Here is a 14196-nt window from a genome sequence, read left to right as displayed (position 1 = left end):
TATTAGTGATGATTATAGATTTGTTTTAACTTGTTTCTCTGATAAGATAGAATGCCTTGTGGTCACATCTTAAGTTGTTCCCAAACAATTGACTGGAAATGGATCAAACAATGGACTGGGAATGGATCATCAGATAATTTGAAATTAAGAATAACTTCCATGGACATTCCAAGTATCAAAATGACAAATTCTATTGGACATAGACTATACACAAAAAAATAGGATTATAGAACAATGAAACTAATTAATGAAACATTCTGTCACACCACTGTACACCAAAGTTAACAATATGTACGCTTGTAAGAGACAGTCAGTCAGTGGGGCCTCCTAAAAGCCAGCAATACCAAAAACAGTCGTGTATGGGTCCACAGATTCTTTCACTGCCATCCTCCCAAACTATTTATTTCTCACTGAAACATGTCATCCTTCAATTTAAACAGCTTGCACATTGCACACTGGTTTGGGAATACTGATATTGAAAAATGTATGTGTCACAACATAATACAGTACACAGTGTCACAACACACAACTAATGTACTGTACAGTACAGGTGAGTCACGAAAGGCTTGTGATGATTTTATCACTGAGTAAGGAGTTAAACATGGAAAAAGTTAGGCAGAGAACCTTCTTCAGTATACTGTGCTGCTGCTGCACATTAGGTGCATGTACACTAACTAATGTAGCAAACAAGATTTACAATCGATGCATACATATCGAGAAAAAACATCGCCAAAAATTGCATCAAATCAGTGAATAGAACCCTACCAGGAGAATTTAACCCAGTGATGAGGTTAACAGCTTTTTTTAATATGATTTATTCTGGTTGTATCTATAAAGTAGCAATCTTAAGTTTACGAAGGTACTGTAACCTTCACTTAAAAGCAGGAAATTACTTGAATGAATGGTAACGACATCTGTGGAGTATCCATGGCAACGTCATTTCTGATATTAATAACCATTATAGTAAGTCCAAAAATTAGTGGCAAAAAGTGACAAAAGTTTTAAGGCAGCTGGTCTCATCAACATGTGCAATAACAGGATAGATAGTAAGAGAAGCATCGCAACTTACCACCAGTGTGGCTTCTTTGACCGCTGCGTGAAGTCCATAGAGGGTCTCACCTATGGCAAACACCCCCTGGGACCAGATGAGACAGTCTTCATGGACCCAGACCTCGTCTCTCTCCATCTCTTTCTCCATGGCTCGGTCCTTTGGAGATGTCATTCCAGATGTACCGCTTTCGTCATGCTTTTGTCCTTGAACAGGAAACACTCTCACAACTTTAACGTTTGATGGAGGTGGGCTGGAGCTTAGAAATGTGGGGCCATTTTTAGTTTTGCCCGGGTAAGTTTTGAGAGGTTTTTGGTTGCCTTTGGCATGTTCATTTTTTGAAGGCATCTTCCTGTGTGGAGGTACGTTAGAAGACAATGAATAGCTTGGAGTACTGTGGTCCTTCTTCATATCGTGTGCACTCTGAACCTGTTCGAAATGGAATCCAGTGGGATAATACGGACCGAAGAGGTCACCTAACGGACCGTAGAAAGAACGCTTACCGCAGAACGCGCATCGCCACTTTCCACGAGGGTGAACCGTAATGGTGGAAGGATTGGCAGTGGGTCCTTTTGAAGTCACCGAACTGGGAATGCCGAGCATCCGAGGAGCCCTCCTGTACTTGGAAGGACCGCTGTCGGAATTGATAACCTCCGACGCTAAGACGTTATCTAGACTACCCCTGACGTTTATTGTGGGCCCACGACTTGGGCTGTCGCTCTGTTTGGACTTCTTCGCTTGTTGCAGATGCTTAAACTTTCGTAACGCCTGCTGTTCTTCGACATCTAGGCTGGCAAGCTGCTTGTTTCCTTTCTTCTTGCCATGTTTGGATAAACTATCTTTTTTGGATTTGGATTTGCTGCCAGGAGGCCTACCTTTTCGCTTTTTCAAAGGCAGGGTTGACTGGTCCCCCGTTGGCATCTCTTCGATTGGCCTTTTCCTCTTGAGGTTTGAGAGCATGTTAGGCCCCGGCAGTCTCAGGGGAGTGATGACGACGGAAGCCTCATTAAACTTTAATTGGGATTCTTCCTTGGCTATTAAAAACAATGGACCTTGGGTGTTTGCATTAATTGGACTAGGCACCCTCTCCTTTTGTCCAGCAGTGTTCACTCCAGTTCTCAGTGGTTGTTCCGACACAATCTGGCCTGGTTCTTCCTCTTTATCAACATTTTCCTTTTTCACATGTGGGACTTGTGTGGTAACTAATGCAGTCCTGTTTAACTTTGCATTCCCACTTTTCAAGTCAACATCGTTATTTTGCACCGGCGGAACGTCCAGTCCCACCACGCCTTTATTCTTACTAGCTACAGTGGTGATGGCAGGGACAGTCTCAACAACCACACATGGTTTCAACTCCGGGGTCGAACATGTCTGTGACTGACCGACCGCAGTCCTTGTTGCCAAGTCCTTCTCCACCTTTGGAACAACTTCCCCACAAATTGGTGGTGCTGGCTGTAAATTAACACTCGAAGAATCCTGACCTGATCCTTTTGAGACAGACTCCAACTTATTACAGTCAGCAGTGCTGTGACTAGTCCTTGTCTGTAACAGTTTATCTGCTATTTTCTTTTCATTATCACTTGTATGAAGCACATTATTCAGCCTGACCTGACAGTTTCGACTAGGATTCAGGTGTCCATCCTCAGGGATGTGATGCCCGTTTCCCGTGGTGATAACTGGCTTGTTTTTGTTCTGTGGTCCGTTTTTCCTGTCTTGTTCCACCTCTCTCTGTTCTTGCTTCACTTTCGGAAACGATTCTTTTGCCGTCATCTCTCTGTCTACTGGCCCAATTTCCCCTTCCGCCGGGTTGGGAATCAACGTTACGATACCTTTCACATCTTTCTTAGCTACAGTCTCTTCAGATGGAGTTTTGATCTCGCTTCCACTTTTCGGTTCATCTTTGTGAGCCTTGTGGATCTCGAGGACATTTTGTACATTCTCATTGGGATTAATCTCTACATCTTCGTCACTTTCCTTCTTCCCTTCCATGGATAATGCCTCTCTTTTGACAGCCTCATCCTTGGACCGAGGTTCACTTTGATGATCTAATTCCTTGATCCTATCTGTGCTGACAATAGTTCTTCCATGTACTTTACAACCAGAAGAAGAACTGTTTGTTTTGTTTTCTGCAGTGATATGTTTTTCCTTTATAGGTACCTTGTGACTACTGTCTTGCAATGTATCTCTGTAGGAATTCATTTGGTTGTTGTTGCTGCTGCTGTTTCTGCTTCTGCTGCTGGTGCTTAACTCTTGGCTCTTTACGCCGTTCATTAAGACTCCTTCTGCTCGGCGGCTTTGCTCGTTTCCCACCGCCACGACTTCTTCTTGCCTGACGGACGCAACGGTGTTGCCATCCGCCTCGACAGTAGCAGCAGGGTTTTTACTGGAATGATTGATAGATCTTGCTGTGGCTCTCTGCTGGTCGTATGCCTCTAATATCCGACAGCCTTTCACAACACTATCGTGCGCTTTAGTTACAATACTGGCTTCTACTTTTTGAATACTCGAATCTGGCAGACGCCCTTCGGCGAGCCTATTTTCGTACTGGCTAAATTGTTCTTTGATGCCCTGCACAGACTCTGAGGATGGATGTTGTTTTGGATGGTTCTCTTTCATGATTGGCTCTCCCAGGACTGCCACCATTTCTTCAAGCTTTGGCAGTGATCCTTTATCTTTTTTGACACCTTCCTGTTTGTTCGGTATCCTCCTATCTTTGTCGGCGATGTTACAGTTCTGTGGTGGTGGCGGGGGCGCCGACTCCACCTTGGACTGCTTGGCTAACGGAGGCGGAGACTTTGAATGCACAAGTTCGACGTAAGGTGGGGACTTGACCCTCTGGTCTACCAGATCGGGCGGTCTGTTCCTGGACATTGGCGGCATAGAGTGCTGGGGGTTCATACCCTGATTGTTGTTGTAAGGTGAATACTGAAACGTTCGATTTACTCCGGGAGACTTTGATGTTGAATATACATTTTGCTGCCTCTCACTGACTGCCTGCGGTGGCATGGACTGACCATAGGCTACGCTGTTCACAGATGACGGGCTACTGCATGTGAAGGGTATCGGCGATGAGGTAGGCAGACTCTTGGGACTGTGTAATGCCGCTGGTGATCTCATGTTCCGTGAAGGTAGCGGTGAACTATGCGACATCTGCGAGGAGCTGGTCTGCAATCCGTGCCCGTACATGTTGTTCGCCGGCGAGGCGTGACTGTTGGAGTACACACTGCTCCCTTGCATCATTACTGGAGATGGAATGGTCGGGCCAGCACTGGCCGATCTGGGATAAGAGGCGCCGTGATGACCGTTGGGGCTCCCGATACCTCCCCCCATTACGGGACTAGGCGTAGGGATCTGTCTTTGGTAGTGCCCAAAGCCAGGACTGATTCCATAACCAGGACTTTGTAATGCACTGGTTGTGTAGTCAGCGGAAGCTGTGCTGTTCAAATGACTGGGCTGATAGAAAGGAAGGTTTTGCGGAGTCCTACCGGGACTGAACGGATGATTATGGTACTGATGACTGCTCGGGTAGCTGTTCTGAGGGTAGGTTCCTTGCGCTGCCATCTGGGGCTGGGCCATCAGAGAATCGTCCTCAGTGAGGGCCCGCATCATGGGACCCATCTTAGGGTTATCTGCCATCATACCCAGAGAATCAGCGACCTGCTGCTGGGATGGTGTGGCATGCGGGTAAGCATGCCCCGCCATGCATGCCAAGTGGCGACTGAATGCGTGGCTGGTTGGATCCATGGCAGTCGAAAGGAATGTCAAGTTCAGGTCATCATTTTTCTGTCACATCATTCTGGTGAGAAATGAAGAAACAAAATTCTCTAAAAAAAACCCAAAATGTATCAGAAATCAGAGTATTCATTATTCTTCATGACAATGTTACAGACTTTCTACTGATATGCTTTTCAAAATATGAGCAAATTTCAACCACACATCTGATTTAAGGACAAGAGCTCTTTGAAGAGCTCTGCTGAACAGTGACAAACATAACAAAACTGTATATTTTTTACTCCATGGAAGTAGAATATTAACCTACTGGTCATGAAGCTCCACTAGTGAACAACACTATCATGGAATTTATAAGTGATATAGTAGATTTATCATAATCATCGCAAAAAAAAGTTGCTGCATTTTAATGCAAGGTTTCTTGGTAGTACAGTATGTCAATCAAGAAAGACTTCCTTTTTAAATTATCCAAGCTGAAAAGAAATCTTGTCCAACACTGTTCTAATCAACATCGGTTGGTATGAATACGATGGAGTGGATGCTTTTAGTACTGTAAATAGACTGGCTGTCCCGTGGGACGACCGCAAGGATACTGCGGCTTTCTGGCAAGAAACTGTAGCACATGCAGAGTCGACCTTTAATCAGGGTTTATCTATAATTAATGACAGTCTGTTTCACATACATGTTGTAGAATTTGAATGATGCAAACAGGTATGGATTAATTTTAATTTCTTCTTCGTTCATGGATCACACAGTATTTCTAAGTTGTTGTTGCCGTAAGATCTGGGCTGTGGCAAAGGTACTGTACAGTAGCACACAGTAACATACTGTACAGTGCTAGCCCACAACTGCACATACAGTAGCACGTCCATCTATTACAGCAGTATAGATGGTACACACAGTACTTAGTGAAGCAGCATACAGTAGTACTGTAGCAAATGTATGTATAGGACAGTAGTAGGCCTACCACACAGTAAGTACCAGTGAACTGCTATCTAATCAGCACCTCCCTCCCTGGTAGTACCCAGAGCATGAAGGAGTGCATACTATAGTAGAACTTAGCTTACAGGTCATTAGCTGAGCTCAAATATTAAATAGAGCTGTAACAAGTTGCAACCATCCCAAGTTTTAAACAGCCTTGAGTATAAGCTCAGGGAAAGTGTTTTGTACTACTGTATACTGTACATCAGCTACAATTGATAACCTGCAGAAGAACAATCTTTGAACATATAGTATGCCACCTTAATGAGATGCATATATTCAGCATTACCAAATCATATTACTATGGCAACCACTACACTGTACTATGGACCTGAGGCTAATATTTTTGCACAGGATAAGGATTCTACAGTGTATATTTGATACACTACTGTACATGTGGCAATGTCTCACAAAATTTAAAAACAAAAAGAATGTGAGTCCATTTCGCTTTAATTTTTTTAATTAAAGCCAAACAAACATATAGGCTCATGAGACACACACTGTACACACACAGCCATCACTGTTATCACGACATCAGTTACAACTTTGAGGGAAATATGGTATGCCATCTTCTTCCAGCATAAAGCGTTTCCCTAGCATATTAGAGTACAGTGTACACACCCTGGTAAAAGACCAACAAGCCAAAATGACATCATTTCACTATGACAGCAAGGACCTCACAGACTCATGTAAATTACACACCATCTCAGCCTTGCCATTTATCCTAGAGCTTTGACATCTCTTTATAAGCTATATACTAGGCTACTCTAATAGTTAAGCTGAAAGCACTGAGCATCCCTTGGCATACAGGCTGAGAGGAAAACAGAAAGCGAGAGAGATATTCCGTCCTCTTCAGAAGAAGCAAAGAAAAGAAAGAAAGAAAAAAAAAAAACAGGGGGGAGTAGATTGAAGTTCAAGAAGAGGATGCAATTATGATGGTCTGTGCAGATGGCTGCTCACTGGAGATAATTACATGCAGTCTCTCTAGGTAGAAAAGGGTTTGTGCTAGGAAATAATGCACAAGCAACAGAGGCCTGCAAGGGAAGTCTCCAGCTTCTGTTGGGAGAAGATAGCAAAAGGTCCTTGAGAAGCAGCTGTTGAGCTGAACCACAGACAGAGAGCAAAGAACTCAAATAGAATTAGTTTTTTACAGCCAAGAGCATAGGAAGACTACAGTATGAATATTAAGGTCTTATTGACTCTCTACACACTTTCCACCATTTTTTTTTTTTTTTGTGGTTTCCCAAGGATAGTGTGAAAAGTGAAGACACATTACCATTTACCAATTGATGTCCATTTTATACCTTGTAAGAAGAGGAGACCACAAAAAATTAATTGCATGGCTTTGTCATTATTACAAGAATTCCTGGCAGAAACTTTCCTTTCTGTAGCTTGTGATGTATGACACAAGAAAGTAAGGTTAGACACACACAGCGTGTTATTGACTTTTACAAGCAACAATTGTGGAAACGAAAATTGTAGTCATTTTTACCATTTTGTCAATTCAAACTACAAATCCGATCATTGGTGTTAAAACAATAATGAGTGTCTTTCTACAGTATTCTCTGAATGCCACTATGTCAAATAACTTCTATTCATTTTATTACTGAGAAGCTGTTATGAGCGGATAGCTAAGTCTGTTTGGTAGTGTTTCAGGCTTTCAGCCTAAATTAGACTACAATCGTTTTAATTAACGTTCTTATATAATAATGCAGAACGGTATCAGGAAAGTCACTGATCCCATAAATACAATTTAGCATAATAACGTAAGAAAAATAGAATGACAAGTAACAAATGTATCAAACTTTTGTGAAATATTCTTTATCATTTAGACCTACAGTATCAGTGGTGATTTTGAACGTTTAATATTTTCCTCATTCGCCGCAACATGAATGCATTTCACTGTGGTTTACAAAGTGATGTCTAAACCTTATATCCAATCAAATGCATTAAATCACAAAACTAACTTTTAACTAGTTGGCATAAACTAAGAAGTTGTTAACACTTAATGATCTATTACAAGCCTGGGATTAATTTCATCACTGTTCATGACGTGAATAACTTTCACTTTTGGAAAACTGCTACTTGGAAACCTGATGAAAGTCACTTTTATGGACCAGTCTACTAGTAACACAGTACTGTAACACTGTAGTGTGTACAACATCAATATGGAACCAGGTAAAATGCTTACTATGTCTGAATATAGCATCCCTCTGATGTACAATAACTCACAAACACTTTTTTATGAAGGCTGAAGGAGAAGGTCATGCATGGCTACTATTCTTTTCTGAATGGCCTTGATGCCAGTAGAATTGTAAAGAATTTGTTTTTATTATTTTTTGTTTCTACAGTACTTATAATGGTAGCTGAGTTGATCTTCAAGTATAGTACCATGCCCACTAGTGAATGCCATGAGATTAACAGTCCTTAGAACCCTAGCTGGAGTAATCCTAAGGTAGGATTTACTAGACCAACATTCCGAAGAGAAGGGTCGTACTGTACATGGCGTTTAACAGGAAGTTGTTAGGATGGAGATACAATTTGTTAAGCCATAAAATTGTGTACTGTACATAAAGCACAGCAGTGTATCTTTGCAGGAGATTCCAGACCACCTTGGAAGTTTTAGCATGCCTGGATTTTACAGGTGAAAAACTCAAATTTAAGTAGAATACTGCATGGTTTGGCAAAAATCAATATAACTGTAGTAGTTTAAATATCATGTAAATAACTGCTTAAACTTTGAGGTGGTCTGGAAACTCCAGCAATGATTGGTTTTGCTGTAAGTACAAGATTTTAACCTGGTTACTACACAAGAAAATCATGTAACATTTTACTTTTCAGCATTCAACCTACAAAGTTCATGTTGCAGACCGTTTAACTGTACACGAATCAACAAAGTCTGACTCAATAATAGGACAACAATCCTCATTACTTCCACTGGCTTTGCTGTTTGTACAGCAAAACTGATAACAATGTGTACAACCTACATACGGTATTGTTCAAACATGTATTTACTGTATACATGCAAGCATTGGTCGAGATACACAACCACATGACAACATGAAAGAATTTAACCTGTCTTCTCTACAATCTTGATATCATGTTTGAACATATCTAGGACACCATATTTCTTCCCAGGGATGTCTCTGAGGTGTACTGTATGGACCCTTGGTGTATGGAAGTATGTTGCACAAAGCTTGTAAACTTATCATGCCCATAGACGATGTGGAAATATTGTCATAATATGGAATATATATTTGTCATGATCAAAACAATACTGTCATGATCATAGAAGATATGGTCTTCCTTGGACTGTCCATACAGGATACAGTATATTCTATGGAGGTAACAGTATATAAACCATACCCTGAAGTATAAACAGTACCAGAAAGTACTACCATACATACAGAATACTGAATATATAGATGCATACAGTACAGCATCAAATACGATAGAGTGTAGAGCATACCATACTGTGCCTCTTTCCCTGTTGTCAAATAATGTAATTTCATAATACACTATGGAGGTACATCACAGAGCTATAGCGGCAATGATATACACATCACATGCAATATGTTTTCATGTTACATGAGCACACAGCAGTTCAATGATCAACACAATCCTGTACTAGTTACACTGTACAGTATAAACCATCATCCATCTATAGAGCTTATATCTACCTGGCCCTGTTGTCCACGAAAGTATGTCTACTATATATACCTACTGTAGAGATACCCTGAAAGAATAGAGCCATAAATTACTGTCAGTTTACCTTCCACCAACATGAACAACACAGGCTGCCTGGAATGAAGTCTAGCTGCTCTTGGCACCAAGTAATGACATCTCCACACATGGAGCAGGTGGCTGGTGATGGGAGGGATGGTAAGTTGATTCTCAGAGAATTATCAAAACAATAAGTCCGCCATACCAAACATACCACAGCCAACCATACTGTACTTGGTGACAAAGAGCTTTTTCAAGCGCTGGGCAACTTTAAAGGAGCCTTCATATTGTACATGTGTATTTAAATATTTCATGTACTATATACGGAGGCTAAGATAATTATAATTGTACATTAAAACTTCTCATCAGGTTCAATCATGACACCAAATTATAATACATGTCACTCTGAGATGCCAAAAAAAGCTTCTGTATATGAAGAAGAAAAAAAAGGAAATTACTTTAGCAGAGGTTCAAATGTTCTAAGAGAGTTGGCCTGCTATAACCCTAACTGTGCGTTATAATCGTCACAGTTTAATACACAAAACATATTAACCAGCTAATAAAAAGTCATATACCTAACCTTGGTCCTGACATAAAGTTTCCTTGATAATTAGTGTAGGCCTACAAACATGTGAACCTTTGCACATGATTTCTGGAAAGAGCTGTCATTCACAGTGCCTTGCTAACAACAAATTCTTCTCAAAAACCTTAGGTTACTTCATGTCAATCAAGTACAATAATCTCAGCAGCCTAACCTATACTATACATACAGCACAAGTGGCCTTATTTACAATATATACGCAAGAAGCAAAAGTTGGAATTCTAACGGCATCTGGCAGATTTATTTGTTTGATTTATGCAGAGTGAAAATTGCTGTTATCACCTTTCGCTACGGCCAACTCCACTGAAATTTATCCCTTACTCCGTTTTTCGATATTGCGAAGGCAACGACGATATAGTGGAACATTTTGAAGCGTGTGATGCGATGGGTACGAGTTTTCTACAGTTATGCTTAGCACATACACAGTATACATATATAAATACTGTACAAGTGTTGTGCTAAAGATCAGTCGTTGTGTGAAAAGTAAGTACAGTATGAATTGTATTATTGTACATGTACAATAGGAATAAACTCAATTGGAATAAACTACATTCCAGTCATTCTTTGTACCATACTTAAGAACAGTGACTCCTTTGTCACTCAACACAAGAACCAAAAGTAAAATTGGAAAAACGCTGCCATTAGTTTAGTGTTTGCACGGGTTATCCGGGTACCCGGGTACCCGCCCGACGTGATACTACCCGGTTCCTAATTTATTACCCGAATCCTACGCAAAGTGATTTAAAAAAAAAAAAATTGACAAACCGACGGTTAGGCAGATTTCCCATTGACTTAGTGTGGTGTTAGGCTACAATGTGTTCGAAGATAACAGCAATAATGAAAATACCCGCCCAACGTGATACAACCCGGTTCCTAATTTATTACCCGAATCCTACGCAAAGTGTGATTTAAAAGAAGAAAAAAAAAATGCAAACCGATGGTTAGGCAGACTTCCCATTGACTTAGTGTGTTGTTAGGCTACCATGTGGTCGAAGATAACAGCAATAACGAAAGTTTTCCATGGATATCTTATAACTGGGTCACAATTTCAGCTAATAAACAGATGGCTAGGCTAGATTACCCCCATTGACTTAGTGTGGTGTTAGGCAACCATGTGGTGGAACGTAACAGCAATAACGAAAGTATTCCATGGATGTCTTATAACTGCGTCACAACTTCAGCAAATAAACAGATGGTTAGGCTAAGCTAGATTTCTCATTGACTTAGTGTGGTGTTAGGCTACCATGTGGAAGAAATAATTATTTACTCATTCGTTTATTTCATATAGAAGGAAAGGCTGACAAGGAATTTTACGAGATTTTTATGGATTATACACGGGATAACTAAAAAATAGAAATCGCAAGTGGCTTTTTACTAATCGTTTATTCCAAATGCGATCACTTTGCGCGAATCGCGCAATATCGCGGCAAATGCGAACCCTGGGCCTGCATAATAAATAGTAGTAGTAGTAACAACTAAATTGGATATTTATATGGTTTGATCCAATAGACGTGCACGAGCAAGCATAAGCAGCGGCGGCAGTGCGATGTTAGTAGTAATGCTAATTATAATTAAATAATTAATTTATTAACGAGTTAGTGAAAGAAACAAAAGCAAATAAATATTATTGAGGAGGGTTTTATACCTTATCTTACACCTACGTATTTGAACATGAAAACATTGTCATTAGAGAATATAATGCATTTATTACAGCATCCAATATGTAATTTCTTGAAAATCGTGATACACGAGGGTAAACAATTTTTTCCGGGTACCCGGATACCCGACGGGTAACGGCCCTCGGGTACCCGGTTCCCGATTTTTGGACCCGTGTAAACACTACATTAGTTCTTATAGCAGTAATGACTTTAACTTAACAATAGTGTGACATGGTAATCCTATCTTCTCTTTCTTGCTCAGTTTTGACCAATCTTAACAATGGCTAAAGCTTAAATTAGATTGTTCCAATGCAGCATCACACAGGCCCAATATTCTTTGCAATATTTAAGGTTGTAGGAAGAGCAGTATTAACTTAATGATATGCAAGAAGATAAACATTAACAGACAACAAGAAAAAGGTTAAACTGTGTACCTTTACTGACATCAAGTAAACAGTGTAAATATAAACCTGTTGCCCCCTGAAAAACCTCAAAGATATCACAGGATTGGGGTTCATCCAAGGAACAAGTTGACCTCATTTTAGGTAAGTGTAAATGCTTTTAATTTGGAAGTCTAGTTCAGCTGAAAAATAGCACCCTCGATTGCCTCAGCTCAAGAATAATCTATCTTTGTAGTTACCGTAGAGCTGTATCAAACTGGTTCAACTCATCAGATCCAAAAAGCAGTTTTTACGTTTATTAGAGAGTTTATAGGTATGGCTCTATGTACTGCATTTAAAACAACAACCCAGATGGTATTCACTAATACTGTAAAACAGTAAGATGATCCTCATTTGTGAACTGAAGATATTCTGAGAAAGAAAAAAAAATCTGGGGCATGGCATTTAACTGACTAGAAAATTGAAATTGTACTGGAAATTTATGAAAAACATGTTGCCCAAGATTGGAAATTTATGAACTCTGAGAGCAACTACTGAGAGAAGAGACATCTCGCAGGAATTCAGTTTCAATTTTCTAGATTTTCCAAGTGACCTTTAACCTTCTTCCTTCCCACAAACTGACTTGGATTCTCCAACAGATGTACATGACAGTAGTGTTTTGTGCACTTGGTATAGTAGACAACTTGACTAAACCTACTGAACTGTACAGTGTATTGTAAACTCTTTAACTACATTACAAATAGATCAAACTAAATGTAATTTTCTACTCAATTAAGGTTAAAGAACAAGTGACTAATGAATCTGATTCCATTCTCGACAGTTACTTTGAATGTTGATAATAATCACATCTTCCAACTTTCAACTATTATGTCATTATTTGATGCAAAACGTGACTTATCAAGCACACAAAGCTATAAATAATAATATTTATAAAGAAACGTCAAATATTGTACTGTATGACTGCAGTACTTAGGCGGGGGAGGGGGGGGGGTCCACAAACTATGGGTGTGACTCATCAGTGGGTCACAAAATACTGTACTTTTGAGGGTGTCTGTTGGGTCGTGGCTCAGTCCTGATTGAAAAGCTCATGGTTTGTGACTTATGACTGATATGTTGTGACGTAGACCATTAAAAACCACTGCTGTAAGTCGATTTACAAGCATTTTAAAACCACTTTTAATTTTTAGGAAATGAGTTCAAGTGACCCTTGGCTCATCAGATAAAGTAGCTGCAGCTTTTACAGTAGTTTAACAATGGTGCAGATACCATCAGGTCAGTTTCCTCAGATGCAACACAAAGCTCAATAGGAAAACATAAGCCTTTTAGGGGATCGAATAACATGTTTACATTGCATCACAAATATGTCAAAGTGCGAATGGTGTTAACTTCTCATCCCAGGGTGGGATATTGGTCAAATGAAAGGACATGCTTTGACTGAGTTATTATACTGTAGTTTATGAAACAATGGATTAACAGCTCAACATGTAACAGCCAGCACTGAGGAGAGAGGAGCCACCTAAATCGGCACCTTTAGCTTTAAAGGAGCATTCCAGAGATGTAGAATGAACCGAAAGAAAACCGGAATATAGTTACTGACAGTCGCCCTCTATACTTTATGAACTTACCCAAGTACGGTAACAGTTTTTGAACATCAAGTTACACGGTCAAGCTCCACAGTAGGATCCACTCAAAGAGATACTGTACCTTTGAATAGAAAAAAAGATTTAGAATCTGTTTACAATCTTGAAAGAAAAAAAAGCTTCATGATGTGCACAAATCGAAAAGATAATCGTCATACCACAACATGAGAAAGAACCGTAGAGTGGTACAGTTACTGTACTCTTGTCTGTTGTTTCTAATGTGTTATGACCCTATGAATGCCTTTCCTTTACAATACAGTATATCTATAAGTTTTAGCATTTGAGAACACTGTAAAAGGAGACATCTAATACTACAAGGGCAACCAACTTTGTAGTTCGAACACTTGCATGCTCAGATCCCTCAATCCGGATCTCCCTATGTGGGAGGACCCTCAACCCGCATGGGCCACAAAGA

The 14196-nt window shown here is 40.1% G+C and overlaps 1 protein-coding gene across 1 annotated transcript in view; it reads right to left on the bottom strand.

The window, feature by feature from the left end:
- Positions 1 to 14196, bottom strand: part of LOC139960440 (uncharacterized) — a 45520-nt gene that overhangs the window by 11261 nt on the left and 20063 nt on the right. The window contains exons 2-3 of the mRNA XM_071958790.1: positions 13767 to 13845; positions 1070 to 4844 (exon numbers count right to left, since the gene is read on the bottom strand). Coding sequence (XP_071814891.1) covers positions 1070 to 4792 — 3723 coding nt within the window. The 5' untranslated portion in view covers positions 4793 to 4844; positions 13767 to 13845. The remainder of the gene's footprint in view (positions 1 to 1069; positions 4845 to 13766; positions 13846 to 14196) is intronic.

The sequence above is a fragment of the Apostichopus japonicus genome, chromosome 19 (genome assembly GCF_037975245.1).
Source record: "Apostichopus japonicus isolate 1M-3 chromosome 19, ASM3797524v1, whole genome shotgun sequence".
In the NCBI taxonomy this organism is placed as follows: Eukaryota; Metazoa; Echinodermata; class Holothuroidea; order Aspidochirotida; family Stichopodidae; genus Apostichopus; species Apostichopus japonicus.
This window is presented reverse-complemented; position numbering and strand designations above follow the sequence as displayed.